We start from the raw sequence: 18,816 nt of genomic DNA, 5'->3' as shown, positions 1-18,816 counted from the left end.
CCTTAAAGAGCTGTGCTCTGGGTCAGGACTCAATAAATATTTACACATAAGAATGAAGAATGCACCTGAAGTTTCTCCTCAAAACACTATTCAGTATAGTTACACAGCAAGAACTCCAAAAGCTGCATTACAATGCAGCTCCAGGGCAAAATATGCCCTATTTTACATGCATTTGATCAATGTTCACTGTTGAGTTGTTTCTGCAATCTACTGTGAGAGCACACCTGTCCTACATTCTGAGCCACCAGAGGCCAACAAGCTTGGCAGTCAGTCTCACTTGCCAGAGCTACAAACAAGAAGGGGCTTAGTGACATGTTCAGAGCCTAGGTCCAGTCTGGTGCCATATACCACAAAGAACTGTCACATCCTTTGATATACATCATCTCACTTAATCCTCATGGTGCTAGTGTATGGGATTGGCAATATAATCTCTGAGGTCAAAGGGGTTAGAGAATTTGTTTCCAGTCATCCAGGTAGGATTTGAACCCAGGGTTGGCAGTCTTTGAATCATGATCATCTAACCTAGGCCACCCTCCCTCTCATTGCTCATCAAATGTTAGAAATGACACCAGACTGGCTGAAGGCAGAGGCCATAGAGCTTCAAATAACTGTCCCATTACTGTCTTCTCCTGGATCTGGCTCTGATGTTATATTATTATCAAATGTGATCTGTGCTTTGATGTTATATTTCCAGAAGGGTTTGAACATACACACACAAATATTCACATTCCATAGCACAGTCCAGCTGAGGTATTGTCGGGCACTGGCAATACTTAGATGGCAATTGTGTGAATCAATGGAGCAGTACTCTGTCAAACTCTGGAGTCTCTGTTTCCCAGGGCAGAAGGCGTTGAGCATATGTTCAGTCTGTGAACCCCTCCATGGTAATCTTGCCAAGGAGGGTTTGTCCACTGCAGGGGTAGGAACCGCAGGTCTACTGACTCCATCACTCTGTGTGGAGTTTCTGCCTCATGCTTGGGGTTGGATCATGCACGTGCTTGCCTGTGTGAGGGGTTCTTTACTCCTTTGTCATGTTTAGCTCTGGTTGAGGAGACACAGCCATTTCTAACTTACAAAAACACATTTGGAATAAGCTTGAAGACCTAACTTGTGTCACCAAGAAATGCTACCCTCTAAATTGAAAAGAACAAAGCATCCCTTTTGGACCAGATAAAACATTGGAGAGGTTGTTTGTTTTTTTGTTTGCTTGCTTTTTTTCCCTAAGAGAACAAGTTTTCGGGTGATAAAGCAGTATAAATATAGGTTTGGATATGAGACGCCCAACATGCACACACACATATGCATGTACCCATGTGCACACACACAGTCTCCATCTCTCCCCACCCCCACTGGTGTCCATTCCCCCAAAAGAACCTCAAAGAAGAATTTGAGTAGCATGGAGACAGGATTGAGAATGGTCAACCTGGCTAGGAATCTGTCATTTCTGACCCTCTGTGGTGGACTTTTGAGATAACTGAACCTCCACAGGATCCCAGCCAGCTGGCCTGATGTGCTCTGCAAAAATCAGCTTCAGCTGCTTCAATTCATTTTTCATTCACATTGCATTCATTCTCTCAGTCCAGGATATGTATCTTATACCAGCTGTATTGCTTATTTTCTCTCTGTAGACCTCCCACCCTTGGGACTAGAAGAAAACATTTAGAGAGAAGAATCCAGAATAAGTCACAGGTAAACTTCTCCATAAGCATAGCAGCTATATTCATGAGATCAGATGCTCATCTCAGGGCCAATGAAGTGTCTCCAACCCCAAATGTATAAAAAAATATATCCAATGAAAACTTAAAAGGTGACTTACAGTGGATTTTGAAGTCCTTGTACTGTCGGTCTTCAATTGCTACCACGTACAATGCTGCCCGGTCTGGAAACATAAGCCCTCCAGGTTTCTGTTGATGAATTGTGGGGAAATGGGTCTCGTAATCTATTCACCTGACAAAGACATCACATTTTGAACTGCACATAGAGTCACCAGACAGGCACCCCCTTGCCAGCATTTCTCATTCAGCAGACTGTCACCTTGGCCAGGGTTAGGGTTAGGATGGCAATGCTCAGTTTTTCTTTGGGAATTAGGAGAATTTGAGGGACTTAGGTAGAGTTAATAGAACAAATGAACTGGGGAAAATGTTAGTCTATGAGGAACAGCAAAAGATGTTATAACCTTTAGCCCAGAGAAGCCAAGGTCATAAGCATGCTCAGCTCCCTGGCAGCCAAATAAGTCCTAAGTACCTGTTGATCAGAATAGATTTTTGTCTTGACAACAGAGAATGGGTGTTGTTTATGACCAAAGAGGCCAAGGATAGACCTACAGAATAATGTGATAGATATGTTGGACCCAGGTACCATCATTCTGTCCTCTAAAGCAGATCTGGTTTAAAGAGAGGGTTCTGGAGGAGGTGACCTTTTAGCTCAACCTCTCTCTGGAGTACTCATGTTCTTCCTAGACTGTCGGCCAAGGGTAGAGCAGCAGGACAGCCAGCAGACCAACAAGGGGACAGCATGCAGGACACTTACCAGCCACTTGTCCCTGGCAAAGATCACCGTGTTGAGCATTGACTCATAGAACAGACAGTAGCCCATCCACTCGCTGATGATGATGTCTACCTTCTCCACAGGCAGCTCCACCTCTTCCACTTTACCCTTAAATATGGTGATGACTGGAAAATATGAACCCCACGGCCACACTTTGCAGGGACCCTAGCCTGGAACCATGAGCATCCCACATCAGGGCCAGACCTACAGGTTTTATCCCTGTTCTGATTCTGCTTTTAAGATGTGACGTACCTCATCCCTCTCCAAGCTAGTTATACAAAAAGAACTGCAAACTACTTGTGTGTTTTCTTCCTAAAATCTACTGAGCAGTCACTATGCGTCTGGCCCTGTGCCAAGCTTGTGATATACACCCTATAATGTGGTCTTCCCAGCACCTCTATGAAGTAAATGCATTATTATTATTCTCATTCAGAACTGAAGCTTAGAGAGGTTAAATGGTGGCTGTGGAAGTAGAGACCAGGTCTGATATGCTATGACTCTAACACTCTGATCATGGTGCCCATCCCATTTTAGGCTGCCATGACGGTTCAAATCCAAAGGGCAAGGATACCTATTGCTCTTGCATCTGTTCACATCCAGGGCTCATCTCCCAGTGGGTTCATGAGGAAGGCAACTTTGTGTCTTGACAAGAGCATGGGCTCTGTAGTCGGGGGTTTAAATCCTGATCTTCTCATTATTAACTATAGGACTTTCCAAAGGTTACTTGACCTAACTGAACTCTGATTCCCCAGAGAATAAGCAGGGAGAATAGTATCTACTGAGTGGGTAGTTGAACTGATGTGATGAAACAGCAAATGTGAAGTGCCAGGTTCTTAGCCGGGGCTCAACAGAAGGTAGACATCATCTGACATTCCCCCGCCTTGCTAACCAGCTGATAGAGAAGTGAATGGGATAAGGTTGGGAACACTCTCCTGCTCTTAGTGGCCTCTGCTCATAAGTCACTTCCAAGACCTTTCTATCCTTCTGTGGCAGGGGAAACTTCTTATTTGGGGTTTTGATCATTTGACACAGTCGTACACATAATTTTGGAGTCTCTTTTTACATTTGTTGCTGTAAAGATCATAGCAAATACTATCTTAGATGTTGCTGTGAAATTGACAGGGTGATGTATTGTTGGCTGATTCCATCTGAACATTTCCTCTGAAAGGATACACATATTCATGCTCTGAAATTCTCTTTCTGCACCATCTTCTGAAAAATCACACCATGCCTGAGCTTTGCTGGGAAAATTGAACAATAGCTTGTACTCAGGAGTGGAAAAAAACACATACATACACACAAAGAGAACATATCTGTCCTGAATCTAAGCTTCATTAAAATTAATTTGGATTAGAGGTTGCTGCATGACAAAGGGCACACAGGTCACTGGTTTTGCTTCATGTCTTCACATTGAAAACACAGGTGATGGAATGCCCATTAGTAGCCTCTAATGATGATTTGCTCTTTGATATCTGGCTTTTAATCAAGGCTTAATCAGATAAGGCCTCCTCTGTAAGGAGTCAGACACTTTGCAGAAGCATATTGGCCCTGATCACTCTAGAGTGAGGCCCCCAGCTTGTGTGGCTTTCTTGGCTGCTACTCATGAGCCCTACCCCTAAGGAAAGCCTAGTCACTTCCAAAATGTTCAGAAGGCGTAGGAAGAGGAGATATCAAAGCTCTGCTTCTCTGGGGGCTCCACAACTTAAGAGCAGGAGCTCAAGCAAAAGCAGGATGCAGGATGAACCAAGAGGATTCACACAGGGACAAAGTAAGGGATTTTTGAAAATGCAAATGGAGTGCCTAACTTATTTCTCATTCTGAAAAAGAACTGACAAATACATGCCTGACCCACCTGCCTCATTATTTGAGTGCAAAGCCTGGTTTGTCTTACTTTTGCAAATTTGTTGTTGTTGAAGAATAGCTGACATATCATATGATATTAATTTCATGCACACAGCACCGTGATTTGACATTGCGAACTGATCACCACCATAAGTGTAGTTACTATCTGTCACCATACAAAGTTGATACAGATTATTGTCTATTTTCCTCATACAGTACATTACATCTCCATGACTTATTTATTTTATAACTGAAGTTTGTACCTCTTAATGCCCGTCACCCATTCCCCCACCACCCCCTACCGTACCTCTGGCAACCACCAATCTGTTCTTTGTATCTATGAGTCTGGGTTTTGTTTTGTTTTTTAAATTCCACTTACTAGTGAAATCATACAGTATTTATCTTTCTCTATCTGACTTATTTCACTTACTGTGATGCCCTCAAGGTGGCTTCCCTTTCTTCTCTCTTTGCACATTTCTTGCAGGCTCTTCCCTAATGCCTGCATGTGTCTATGGAGCTATAGGTCTGCTCCATCTCTTACATTAGATCGTGACCTCCTTGTATCTCAGGAAGATGTGTTCTCCTGCCTGTGGTTGCACCACAGCCTCCACTCTCGGTGCCTAGTATATGGTTCACTGAGAATGATTCCATGAACAGGACTCTAGTAGGATGGCAAGAAGCAGAGATGGACAAGAACTTATAGTCCAGTCTGACACATTGGTATGTACCCAATATTCCTTGGGTGTCCCCCAGCATGAGTGAATGCTGTCCCTGTTCTCTGCAGTAGCGCTCTATCCATGAGTTGCTATATCTTGATCACTATGGGTACAGCAGATGATAGGTAGGAAGACAGATAGACAGATGAGAGAGAGAGACAGAGAGAGAGGGAGAGGGAGAGAGAGAGAGAGAGAGAGGGAGAGGGAGAGAGAATGAGAGTGGGTCACAGAAAGGCAGAAGGAATCAATTAACCCTATTAAAAAATCAACAGTCTGCATCTCTGTTCATTTAACATCACCCTTCTGCATCCAAACATTTCTCAGAGCAGATGTAGCCCCTACTTTGGCTTGGTGAGTAGATGGGCCTTATGTGAAAGGAAAAAGGCAGGCTTCCCCTCAGCCAGTTGTGGACTGGATTCCAGACCCCATTCATGCCCTTGCCCAGGTGCTTCTGTAGAGTGCTCAATTTTCACAACCTCATGTTGGCACCCTGGAGACAGACAACTTCATTTTTGTTCCAGCCGACAGCAAACAAACCTTGATCAAACAGTTCCTCTCCTTTGGGGCCTCGATTTCCTTATTGGAGGAAGAAAAAAGAGGGGGATTGAACCTAAAATTCCCCAAGATGCTCTGCAGTGCCAAAATGCTTTGATTGTTCAAGTATATATGAGCGTGTAAAAGGCATTGTGCAAAGTTTACTGGTAGCTGACACCAATAAAGAAGATGTACCTCCAACCTCCAGCTTGACTCGAATTTGTACAAATTCCTTAGGACCAATTTTTAAAGAAAGAGGCCACATTGTTTCCATGGACCCAAATATAATTGCCCAGCTGAATCATCAGGGATATTCTTCCTGTTTTCTATAGTCACCACTGGCAACCACTTAAACTCCCAGATTCAATTTCCTAGTCTTCAAAATGCTACCTCTTATGGTAGGCTTTATGGCACCTAACCAGGGACTATTGGCCAGTGCATGGCAGCAGGTTGGCTCCAAGAAGTGTGCAGGCATCCAACCCTTCTACACGTCAAGCTTTTTCAAGGGGATCTTAGCCACTGATCCTCATGTTCTGAGCAGCTATGGGCTGTAGAACTCTGTTCTCAATCTGATCCCCACATCACTAACACTGTGTTAACTCAAGGTTGCATTAAGGTCACTCTTTGGAGCTATGTTTTTATTCCATAAAGATGATCAAAAGTTTGTTCAAATAAGAGGACCATGGCTTGTGAATTTTGGAATGATTAATCATAACTAAGTGCACAACAGGGAGCAATAAACTCTAAACTCTAAATTGGGAGATTCTTCCCCTGTAATTTCAAGTATGCAAATGAGACATCCAGATTTTTTTCTTTTTTTGGATTTGTTTTCTTTTCATCTTCACTGTTCATTACAGAAATCTAGCCATTCTGACTCATGGTCATTGGTTTGACTTAAAAAAATGGGGTGACTGGGTGGCTCAGTCAGTTGAGTGTCCAATTCTTGATTTCAGCTTGGGTCATGGTCCCAGGGTCATGAGATCGAGCCCCATGTTGGGCTCCATGCTAAGAGTGGAGCCTGCTTAAGATTCTCTCTCTCTCTCTCTCTCTCTCTCTCTCTCTCTCTCTCTTTCTCTCTCTCTCTCAAATAAAAACTAAAAATAAATTTAAAAAATTAAACCTAAAACCAAAAACCAAAAAACAAATTGGGCCAGCCTGATCTCATTTGGGCCTCCCACATGTCCATCAGAGTCAGGTGACCCTACAGGTCTGGAGTTAGTAGTCTCCCCAGTTTACACTCCTCTGTTCCCCAGAGCAGATCTTGTGTAATAGAGGAGTGGGCATGAGGGTCATGAATGTGAGGCAGGGAGCATGCTCTGAGGTGGTAGAGCCTCTCTGATGCCACCCCCACCACAGCATGGACACCAGCTGCCCCTCAGCTCCTTTTCCATGTTGTTCACAGGCCTATTTTGGCGACACCCATGCCAGCTGCCAAACAACTTCTGGGGGCCTGATTCACCTCCAGGCTACGATCTCCTCTTCTTAATTGTCTATTTCAGTTTCCTATTTCTAGGACCTAGCAGAGCACTTGACCCCTCACAAACATTCAAAAATCATTACTGAATGAATGAATGGATGAATAAGCAATTTTGAAAAAAGGGTATTTGGGTTCAAAGACAAAAGATCCTCAAACTAGTCCTAATTATGATAGTAAAAAATTGCTGGCATTTGAGTAGCAGCTTGCAGAGTGATTTCACTTACATTATCTCTATAACCCTCACAGGAACCTGTGTGGTTGGTTTTATTATTCCATCTGCCTAAATGAGAGAACTGGAGTTTAGAGAAATCAAAAGGCAGAGCCAAAGGCTAGGCCAATTGTGTAACCCTGGTACAAGTCACCAGTCTCCCTGAGATTCCCCTCCTTTGTCTGCCAGTGGATATAATACTTGACTTACCCACAACAATCATGGGATTGTTGTGGCCACCAAGCAGCTGCTTGGGAATGATGGGAGAAAAGAAACCTGAGAAGGCCAAGGATTAACCTATCCTTCTCCTGAAGGCCAGTCAGGTTGGTTAGTAGGGTGAGGAGAGGTAGAACCATCTTGAGCCATCAGGGTGGTGGAGGTGGAACTGAGACACCTCCCTGGTATCAGCCTTGCCTCAGCTTTCTGCCCTCATCTTCTCCAAGGTCCAGATGCATGGATAAACCTCTCTTACAAGGTCAGTCAGTGTAAGCCCCATTCTTGGGCCAGTGGTGGTGGGAGAAAGAAGACACCAATAACTTTACCCCCAATATCTGGTGGAACTTGGAAAATACCCTGCAGCAAACAGATCCCATAACTGGAGCTGGCATAGATGAGCCATGCGTGCTATGTAGCCTCCGTATAGTAGAACCTTCAGTATGGTACCTCTCTTTCTTCCATAACCCCCCATTCACCCAAGAACATAGGGCTTGAGCTTCTGCCTTGCCCCTAGTGCATAATCTGCCTGGCTTCATGTCCTGACCTGCTCTGGCTCCCTTGAGGACTGAGGGCCTACTCTGCTTAGCTAGAGCTCTGAAGTCCTGCTAGCTTTGGCCCGAGCCCTTCCCTTCCCAGACACCCTGCACTGGCTGGACTAATACTTGGGCAATCAAAACCATCCTGGGACTCACCCCACCCCAACCTATCACCCACCACTTAGAATCCCTAGCATGGCACAGCCTGAGTACATACCCCACACATTGGCCACAGGCAGAGGATTGTGGGGGCTTAGCCAAGTAGGGTAGGGATTAGGAAGGCAGGGGTACTGGACAGGGTTTTTGAATCATTGTGAATGTAGAAGGCAGCAAAGCCTTCCCTAGGCTCTGGGACTCTGAAATCATTCCAGGTATCACTGTCACCCAATACTTAGAGTTTACAGGCACAAAATGTCTTCCATCTCAGGGAGCTGGCACCAGTGGTCCCTCTGTGTGATACATGTCTGTCTACTCAGCAGGTGGCTTATTCACTAGTCAAGTCTATGCCTCAGTGCCCTCGATCCAGAAGCTTCCGCACTTCCAATGCTGTGCAGGTCAGTGTCTAAAACTGGTTGTGCTGGTCAGTGTCTAAAAAAGGCACCTGCTGGTGTCGGTGGTGTAAACATTTCCACCATGGCTGATTTCTGTTGTTCACGCTGGGATGTCACCCGTGCACAGTTGGGAAGAAAAGTGCAGGATCAGCTCTCACAAGGGGGTGTGAACTGTGAGCCAGTTCCATCATGCCATTGCGATCCCCCAGCCAGAAGTGGGCACCCCACTTTTCTCAATGACTCCATCATGTTTCTTTCTAAGACCTTTCACCATTTGTAATTTTATCATGATGTCTGTTCACTTGCGCTTATGTCTGTCTTCTCCGTGAGATAAGTGAGCTTCACCTGAACAAAAAGCTTGTCTGTCAGGTTCACCATTGGCTCCCAGCACCTGGTACAGGGCATGGAGTGTGGCACAACAATGCCTGAAGAAACAAGGGCGTGAAACCCAGCCCTAAGATTATTAATAGGCTTCTTCACGAGCAGTTAGGAAAGGAAGCAGCAATTGCCAGGAGTCACTAGTACAGGTTCATTAAAAAAAATTATATCTGATTAATCTCATTTTTTCTTTTGACAGAGTTATTAGTCAAGTTAACAAATGAAATAATAATAACCATAGCTAAAATTTCTTGGCTGCTTACTGCCTGTGGGACACCATTGTGTTTTAACAGTGGTGTGCTGGTAGATACTTAACAACTGGGTCTCCGGGGAAAGTAGCCCTGATTTGTAGCATTTGCTGGTTTCTGTGGTGTAAATATTCCCACTGTGGCCAATTTCAAGCCACCAAAGTGACTTCATCTGTTCTACAAATACACTGAAAATTTAACAGTTGGCCCTCAGGAGCCTGTAGGAGCCTGTCTCAGCATGCCACAGTTTTACGTGCAGTAACATGGAATCGTCACAATGACCCTATGACGTGTTGTTGCTCCCATTTCACAGATGGGGGAACTAAGGCACAACAAAACAAGGATAACAAAATAAGGTATCCAAGATCACAAGCTAATCGGGCAGCACTGAGCGTGAACCAGGAAGTCCGGTTCCAGAGTAAGTGCTCTTCACCCCCCTGCCTGCAGTGTACCATGTGGGGACCTCCAACAGGAGCTCTGACAAGTCCTTGCCCCCACAGCATCCTTATCGTATGGATTTGCCACTGGCTATTTGGCTGTATTCAAAGGCACTGATCAAGAGCTGAACACAGACCAGCCTACGAGAGCTTCCACACTCACCCCAGGGCACCCATCAAAAATGTGGGAACAGCAAGCAGAAAACAATGACCCTGGAAGAGCCATGCTCTCTCGAAAGCCTGAGTAGTTGTAAGGAAGGACCAAATCTACCAACAGGAAGTCTAATATGAATAAGAAGTGTGATTCTCGGTTTGGATTCAAGACATAGGTTAGGAGCTCCAGCTGGGCAGTAATTCTGATAGTCAACAGATATGGATACGGACAGACGACAGGCTGTAGCTGATTCCATCTCAGCACCAGGTGACATTGCATTTTCCACAATCGCTAATGGAAGGAAGTTGGAGCCATGGTGTCAGAAGCACAGCATCTGGGTCCCTCCTGTCTCCGGGTTGGGCTTATTTCTTAGCAGAACTCCAAGGGTGAGGGGGAGACAGTGGCTCAAACCAAGCAAAGAGTGTAGGATCTGGGAGGGTGTCATTATCATCGGGGGATGTGGACAAAGGGCTGCCACATGACAGGAGGCTCCTACTCTGCATGGCCCGGAGGAAAGGAAGGGAGCCTCGGCAAGGCTGCAGGGAGGAGGATTCCCCCACCCCCGGAAACAAGTGCTCCTCACAACCACGGATCCCAAGTGACTGGTGGCAGGGTTCCTATCAGGCGAACCATCCCAAGGCTGCATGCCCCAGGGCGCGGAGGAAACCAGCCGCAGCAGAGGATTGAAGCGTCATCTCCAAAAGTCTCAGGGTGCGTGTGCGGCCAAGAAAGAGCAACGTGTAGAACATGAAGACTGAAAGGACCTACACTTAACGTTTGAGCACCTACCACACACGAAGCCTGGCATTAGTCACTCTGAACACTGTCTCTCACCCCCGAATAGCCCTGCACGCTGTGCTGGGACATAGCTCCTCTCTGGGCAGCAGGTGGTGGATCACAAAGTCCAAGCGATGGGACAGAGCCATCTCTACTGTTACGTTGTGGAGCATGCTCTGTCCATTGCCATTCTGCTGTGTGCTCAGGCTTCTTCGTCTGTGACACTTAATACTTTAGGACGTGCACAGGCAGGAAAAGAGAAAGGAAAGGAGGGATACACTTTCTCCCTTGAGCTTCCTGAGAAGTAAATGGGTTATAACTTTTTTGTTTCTAGAGCTATAAAAATTTTACCCATCCCTGAGGTCCTATGTCAATCTTCACAAACAAATCTACCTTTCTAAGCATCTTGGTAGCACACTCAGCTCCGCAGCAGGGAAAAGGAGGAAGTCAAAGTCAAACAGGAGTCTCTGAGCACGTGAGTGGGCCATGCATGTGGAAGAAGCCATGTGAAGGCTGCATGACCACTGCAGGTGGCTTCGTGGAGGTGTGTGTATACACGTGAATAAATCCAGCCCCAGGAGCTGTATGGAGGTGGAGGGGGAGAGAGATTGATTGATTCTGGGTAGCAGGTATTTTATGTCCTGTGTTGTTATTTATGTCTGTACACCTACGCTCCTAAGCCCCACACAATTGGCTGTTGCAACATTTCAAAAGCATTTCCATGGAAGCATTTGTACAGTCAAGCTGTCCTCTTTCCAGTACACATGCCAAGGCTGAGCGAGCGGGTGCAGCAGACAGGGCCCTGGGCGGTCTCACCGGCTCCACCCACCTGTTGCTAAGCCCAGGAAGGAAGAAGTGGAAACAACTTTGCCTTGTAAAGGCCCCTGGGCCTGGTGTTCCCTCCTCCTCGGTACACTGTATGTGAGGGGTAAGAATGAGGCATGGGGTTGGCTATTTACTTGGGGATAAGGGTTTGTCCCTCTTGGGCCTTTGCTCACTAGTAGAGAATCAAGTGTGAGCCATCAAAGTACAGCGCCTGGGATGATTGCATGCTAAGAATGTGGCTGAGCAAACTAGATGTCTAGGCAGCCCAGAAAGGGGGTGTGTGTACCTGCCACAACAGTCCAGCATGGGGTGTTGAAGCTTGAGCAGTGTGGGGGCAGTGTGGTAAGCAGGGCATGAAGAGGTGGCCTGGGATGGGAGAGTAAAGTCCAAGGGGCCGAGAGGGCTGCTGCATGGGAAGCAGCCTGGCTCTGCAAGCTGGAGTCTAAGCAGGGAGAGGAGAGTACCCATGCCAGTGTCAGAGCCCAACACGGGGGGACAGACACGTCTGCATAGGGCAGGAGGTGGTGACAATGGGAGATGGTGTACATCAGGGGGGATGGTTTCAATAAGTAAACATAATAAGAATACTGGGAGCCAGGGCAGCCTGGGTGGCTCAGTAGGTTGGGCAGCCGACTTTGGCTCAGGTCATGATCTCGTGGTTCATGAGTTTGAGCCCTGCATCAGGCTGGCTTCTGTCAGCCTGTCAACTCCAAGCCCACTTTGGATCCTCTGTTCCTCTCTCTCTGCACCTCCCCTGCTTGCATGCTTGCTCTCTATCTCTATCTCTATCTCAAAAATACATAAACCTTAAAAAAAAAGAAGAATAGTAGGAGCCAGGTTTTTCACTGTCAGAGAAATGAATTGTAAACATGGGAAGAGAGAAAGTTAGAGGACCCTGCAGTGCTGGTTAGAGCAGGAGGTGGGGTAGCACGTGGACTTACACTTGACAGTATGTATAGATTCAGAAGTACACGTTATGTAAATGTGTATGTAAACACACACACACATTCTTTAGTTCTTTCTACTGAAGCAGCCTGAGGGCCTCAACACCCTAAAATCAATGAACACATTTAGCCCCAGATTCTAGTTTCTAAATGCCTTTGTCCAGTAAATGGACTCATGACTCCTTGGAGAAACAGCTGATTCTAAAACAAAGCCATGGAAAGCACAAGATGAGCCTGGAACATTAGTGCCAGAAAATAAGAAAGCTCACAAAAAATGAAGAAGGAATGTCAAAAGGACACAGAAGCCAGCTTAAAGGTGCTCCCATGACCAAATTAGGAACAATTCGTGTATCAAAATAAGTACCTTTAATAATAGATGTAACCTATTGAATAAAATAGGAAATTAATGATGAGGAATGAAATATTTACATGGTTTCAAACCACTTCCCCCAGAAAATCTTACTAATTACAAAGGGAGAAAGAGCAACTTGACCATGGAGAAGCCTGGCAGACATCACCAGAAGCAGTGATCAAAGCAAATGCTGTCGGTAACAGGACAAATCAAAACTGCATGTCCCCAAGAGCATGCAGGAAAAAGGACACAGCATCTCCGCGAACTCCTGCCAGGAGGCACGATCTGAACCCAATCTTGCAGAAGCATCACATGCCCCCAACTGAGAGACATTCTACAGAACTCTGGCCTGCAGTTGTCAAGCGTCAAGGCAACAAGAGTTGAGGAGCATCTGGCCACTCCAGCCTGAAGGAAACCAGAGATGTGGCAACTAAATGCAACATGTGGTTTGAAACTGAGTCCTTTTAGGAGCGCCTGGGTGGCTCAGTTAGTTGAGTGTCTGACTTCAGCTCAAGACATGATCTCACGGTTCATGAGTTCGAGCCCCGCGTCAGACTCTGTGCTGACAGCTTGGAGCCTGGAGCCTGCTTCAAATTCTGCGTCTCCCTCTCTCTGTCCCTCCCCTGTTCACTTTCTTTCTCTCTCTCTCTTCCTCTCTCTCTCTCTCTCTCACAAAAATAAACATTAAAAAAATTTTTTTAAGAAGGTGATTCCTTTTACTCTAAGGGATGTTATTTCAACAAGTGGCAGACATAAGCGGGATCTGAGCGCTAGCTAATGATCATGGAAGAACGTTAGTCTCCTGATTTTGATGGTCACAGTGTGGCTATGCAGGGAAATGTCCCTGTTTGTATGACACGCATATGCATGTATTTGGGGCTGATGGGGCATCACGTCAACAACTTGCTCTCAAAGTGTTCAGGAAAAAAAAAAGTTGTACCTTGTCTATATATTGGAATGTTTTGAAGGTTAAAGGAAAGAAGTGATAAAGATAGGAAGGGAAATAAACCAAATTACAGAGGGTGCCTGGGTGGCTTAGTCAGTTAAGTGTCCCACTTTGGCTCAGGTCATGATCTCACCATTCGTGGGTACAAGCCCCGTGTCGAGCTCTGTGCTGACAGCTCAGAGCCTGGACCCTGCTTCAGATTCTGTGTCTCCCTCTCTCTCTGCTCCTCCCCCGCTCACACTCTGTCTCTGTCTCTCTCAAAAATAAACAAACATTAAAAAAAATTACAAGAAACTGAAGCAGAAGAGAGGCAGAGAGGGAAAGCTCTCGAGGTGTGAATTAGAGGGCATGATGAGGGGTTATTGGCTTCTTTTTCCTAGCATACTTTCAGACCCAAACCGCCCTTCTCCCAAAGTCAGGCACTCCTCACAGGGACTATTCTCCCCCACTCTCACTCAGGTCCACTCTACACGCTGCTACCAATGGCTGCAAGCAGCTGCCCTTTGCAAGCTTCGGGGGCTATAGTTCCAGATCCCAAGAGAATTGGTAGCAAGAGACAGATGAAGAGTCAGGGGGACGGGGAAGGCAGACCGTCCCTCCAAGGTCAGGCGTCACTGCGCAACTGAACATGTACAGAGGCAGGGAATGGTCTAAATGTCCTTTGAAGGCCCCTTGGAGACCAGGGGTGGTACTGGGAGGGTGTCTGATCAGACATCAATTTGTCCCCACCCTCTTCTCCTAACAGGTTTTAATTTTCATTTTCAGGATTGGCAGCCACTCCTGGGGATTCCACATCAATGTAAACACACTTTAGGAGAGAGTACAGGAGCAAGAACCAAGACCAAATTTCTGCCCTACCTCTCCTACCTCAGTTTCCCCATCTGTTAAATGGGGGGAACCTCTTGCCCTATGTCACAGAGTTGGAGAAAGGGATGTCAGATGAAAACACACGGATGTCAGGCTATTGCACCCTTGCAGAGAAGGAATTGGCCAGTTTTCTTTTCCTATCTTTAGTAGGCAAGTAGAGAGCTCACCTCTCTTTCCCTTCTGCCCATGTCAGGGACTGTTCTGAGGAGTGTGCAGGATAGCTGGCTGCCCAAAGTGAACCAGGAGAGACTGGACACCAAAGTCAGAGGTCAGGGCAACATGTCCTCTACTCAAGCTGGAAAAAGGCCTCTGGACCTCTGCTCATGGCCTCCCCAATACCGCTAACCTTTTTCATTGTCACTCACCTACCACCCCCCATCCCTTCTTCACTTCCTGCCTTACCCAGCTTAAATTCCATGATCCATTATTGAAACGAACTTGTGTGCCCCCACCCACTATCAAAGCCCCCACCCAGGTGGCCCTCCTCACACCCAAGCTGGTGAGCGTGGTAAGGAGAAACTCACACAAGGACTGAGCTTATTGCATATCTATGCTGACTCATCTCCAGCAATCCCCACCAGTCCAGCATATTTGCCTCCCTCCCTCCTTCTGAAAGACCATTCCATCATTTCCCACATCTTTTCTCATCCCCCTCTTCTCTGCCAATCACTGTCTCATTCTTTGAAAAGAAAATGGAAGCAACAAACTGGGGGCTTTCCACCAGCAGCCCACCTCTATCTGGAGCCATACTCCTCAGTCTCCATCTGTTTCTGTGGTTAAACTGTCCCTACTCCAAGGGAAAGACCAACCCCTATACCTGTGTTCTGGACCCAAGAGCCTCATGACTGACTTTTCTTTTTCCTGTATGTGCCTGTCTACTGGACAACTGAATCAGACACACATGTTTTCATATCTCCTGCCCTTAAAAACAACTCCCTGCCTTGGCCCCACATTCACCTGTAGCTACAGTTCCATTCTCCTGTTCCCCCGCACAGCAAGAAGGCTTATTTATAGCCCTCCCTCCACAATTTATCCTACTCTAACTGAACTTCAGTCCCCACCCTAGCATTGAGTCTGCTCTTGTTTAGAACACCTATGGCCTCCATGTGGCCAAATGCAATAGTCACTTCTCTGTTCTTCCCTTACTTGATCTCTGAGCATTCCCTATAGTCGCCCCTTCCTCCTTCCCTTGGCTTCATGGTGCATCTCTCTCTCTTGAATGTCCATCAGCCTCACTGGGTGTATCTTCTCTGCCTTTTACTGGCCCTTTCTCCTCTGACTGACTTCCAAACATTGAAATGCCCCAGAGCCCTATCTTTGGTCCATTTCTTCCTCCAGCTATACTTTAAGCCTAAGTGACATCATCCTGTGGCTTCAAATAACATCCATATGCTGAAGACTCCCAAATCCCATGTGCTGGATCTCCCTGAAACATAAACTCATAAATTTACTCTTGCTTAACAAGTCCACTGGATGTCCATCTCAAACCTGACATGTGCAAAAGAGAACTCTTGATTTCTTTCTCCCTCCCGTCATCCCCAGAAGTTCTCTACTTTCTGTCTTCCACCATCCACCCAGTTACTCAAGGCAACAAAATAGCTCTTGCTCATATCTTTTTTATCATTTCCACATGCATCTCATCAGTAGACCCCCTTACCTCTAGCCCAAAGTGGTCACTTTTCTCCACCTCCACTGCCACCACCCTGGTCCATGCCATAGCATGTCCCCTGAGCACTGAAACAGCCCCCTAATGTGTCTCTGCTTACACTCTTGATGCCGACAACACATTCTAATCCATACCCCATAGGAAATACTTTTCTTTGCATAATAGTCTCCAAAATGCCTCTATCATCCTTAGGGAAAAAAAGTCAACCTTGTTTTCCTAGTTTACAAACCCTATGTATGGCCCAGCTCAGCACAGGGCCTAGAGGCTAAATCTCATCCAGTTGACTAATAAAAGATGCAAGGAGTTCTTTGGATTGGGGACACTTGTGGGTGTGAGTGTGTTCAAAATAGTTTTCCAGGAGGAGGGGCCTGGGAAAGGTTGCAATGCATGGGTAAGGAGTGAAGGGAGGAAGGGAAGGGAAGGCACCTCTATTTATAATCAGACACCAGCTTGGAGAAGGTCCCACTCCCAAAGGCAGCCTAACTGCCAAGACAGCACTATCAGCAAGACAGCCCATGGTCAGTAGGGGACCACATTTCTCCAAAGGCAGAGCCTGGGTCTGCTAGGATGCCACTGGTTTGCTGAAAGGGAGAGGTAGGGATGGGGTTGTGGAGAGCACAGAAGAGGAGGAATAGCTGCCATTTTGCAAAACTCAATAGAATGCCTACAGCTGGGGCCAAGCAGAAGGCATGGCAGCTAAGCCATGAAAGCTGCGCTGGGAATAACGTGCCCTTGGCTGACATGGCTGGGATTGGGAACCTCAGAATCCTGTGGGTACAGTCCTGCTAATAGAGCCTCCACCAGGCTCCACCTTCCCAAGGCCAAGTGCTCTGTACTTTTCCCTCTTACATCAGTCTATACCACCCAAACAAGAAAGTGTTAAACCCCCTCACTCCCTCTGTCCATGGGAAAACACACAGAGGTATATCTTACTGTTGTCCAAGTGGTTGGCCTTAATGATCTTCTCTGAGTAGTCAGAAATACTGGAACATTCAATCTAGAAAGGGCACAGAACAAAGGAGAAAGGTGTAAAAAAGATCACAGCCTGTCTAGCTCCTATTTAACAGACAAATAAGCTGAGCCTAGATGGGTACAGTGACCCTCCCACAGTCATACAGCTATTTTTTCATACAGCAGACTGAAAACTACAGTGCATCCCTCCCAATTTGCAGGCCAGTGGCTCTTGCATTGAATTTGGCTTCCTTTGCTGTAAGGAGGCTGACTTCAATCCGCTGCTCCACAATGGAAGACCTGGTGTCCAACTTGAGAGATTCAGTAAGACCTGGCAGGTCTCCTCCTAGCCAGAGGAGAATGGGATGAGGTTGCTTAGCTTCTGTACTCTACCCACTCCCTCCCAATCTCCCTGCTGAACTGGGCATATTCCAGGATAGGAACCATCAGGAAAATGGCACGTCAGGGCCTCAGGACCAGTCTTGAGATCCGTCCTGCCACACACGTCATGCACAAGTCAATTCTTACCCTTTGAGTGTTCACCTTTGAGATGGTTAATTCCTTTTAATCTACAAGTATTTCCAGTCTCCCCAAATCTCCTAAGTAAAGGGCCAAGGTATGTGAAAAATTAGCCAAGCATCAGCTGAGAGCAGGACCTTATGGGAAGAGCGGGAGATAGAGTCCACACCTGGGGCATGTGTCAGGAGACAGCCAGGGGATGCTGGAACCAGAGGGGAGAGTATTTGCATAGGAGGACTGAGGGGCGGGCCCGCAGCTTCCATAAAAGCCTTGGGGATGGATGAAGGCACCTGCAGGATCAGATAGGGGTTGCTTTGTCAGAGAAGATAGAGCTAGGCCAGGCTCAGAGCCCAAGAGGATGGGCCCTTTCCTGGACTAAGAGGTCCTGTGGCCTTTGATCCCACTTTCTGTGGGACTGTGTTTCTCTCCTCCAATTCTTTCCCCCTCCTTGCCACGTTGGCACCCATCTGCAAGACGCTGCGTGGTTTCGTGGTGAAGAACACATGTTCTGGAGGCAGGAGGCCTAGATTCACATCAGGCCTTGGCCACTCTCTATGCCTCAGTTCCCTCATAAGTGAGGAAACAGTCCCTGTTTAATGTGGTCATCATGAGGATTAAATAAGCCAAAGCATGCGAACAATTGAGAGCACTGACGGCCCCAGGCCCCAGGACCTTGGCAGCTTCACAGTCCTCCTTCCTCTTTTCCTGTCTTCTGCCCCCTGCTTTCCTTTCCCCTGTTCTTCTCTTTCTCTCTCTCTCTCTCTCTCTCTCTCTCTCTTTCTCTCTCTCTCTCTTTCTCTCTCTCTCTCCCTCCTCCCCCCTACCTCTTTCTCTCCTCTCTTTCCCTCTCCCTCCTATTTCTCTCTCCCTCTCTTCCCCCCTCCCCCTCTCCCTTTTCCTGCCCCCTCTCCATCTTTCTCTCCTTCTCTCTCTCCCTCTCCCTCTTATTTCTCTCTCCTTCTCCCTCTCTCCTTCTCTCCCTCTCTCTGGAGAAGAGCAGTGGGCAGAGGGGGAGCCTGGATCAGGAGAGACTGTGAAATGAGCCATCAGGAAAGAGGTCCAGCTATATGTGGGAGTTGTTTATAAAGGCTGTGACAGCAACAGATCAGGAGGCAGACGGACTGG

The 18,816-nt window shown here is 46.8% G+C and overlaps 1 protein-coding gene across 1 annotated transcript in view; it reads right to left on the bottom strand.

Moving 5' to 3' along the window:
* Nucleotides 1-18,816, bottom strand: part of PRMT8 (protein arginine methyltransferase 8) — a 66,240-nt gene that overhangs the window by 22,652 nt on the left and 24,772 nt on the right. Inside the window, exons 4-6 of the mRNA XM_015540858.2 lie at nt 17,155-17,218; nt 2,530-2,672; nt 1,817-1,904 (exon numbers count right to left, since the gene is read on the bottom strand). Coding sequence (XP_015396344.2) covers nt 1,817-1,904; nt 2,530-2,672; nt 17,155-17,218 — 295 coding nt within the window. The remainder of the gene's footprint in view (nt 1-1,816; nt 1,905-2,529; nt 2,673-17,154; nt 17,219-18,816) is intronic.

The sequence above is a fragment of the Panthera tigris genome, chromosome B4 (assembly GCF_018350195.1).
Source record: "Panthera tigris isolate Pti1 chromosome B4, P.tigris_Pti1_mat1.1, whole genome shotgun sequence".
Classification (NCBI taxonomy): domain Eukaryota; kingdom Metazoa; phylum Chordata; class Mammalia; order Carnivora; family Felidae; genus Panthera; species Panthera tigris.
This window is presented reverse-complemented; position numbering and strand designations above follow the sequence as displayed.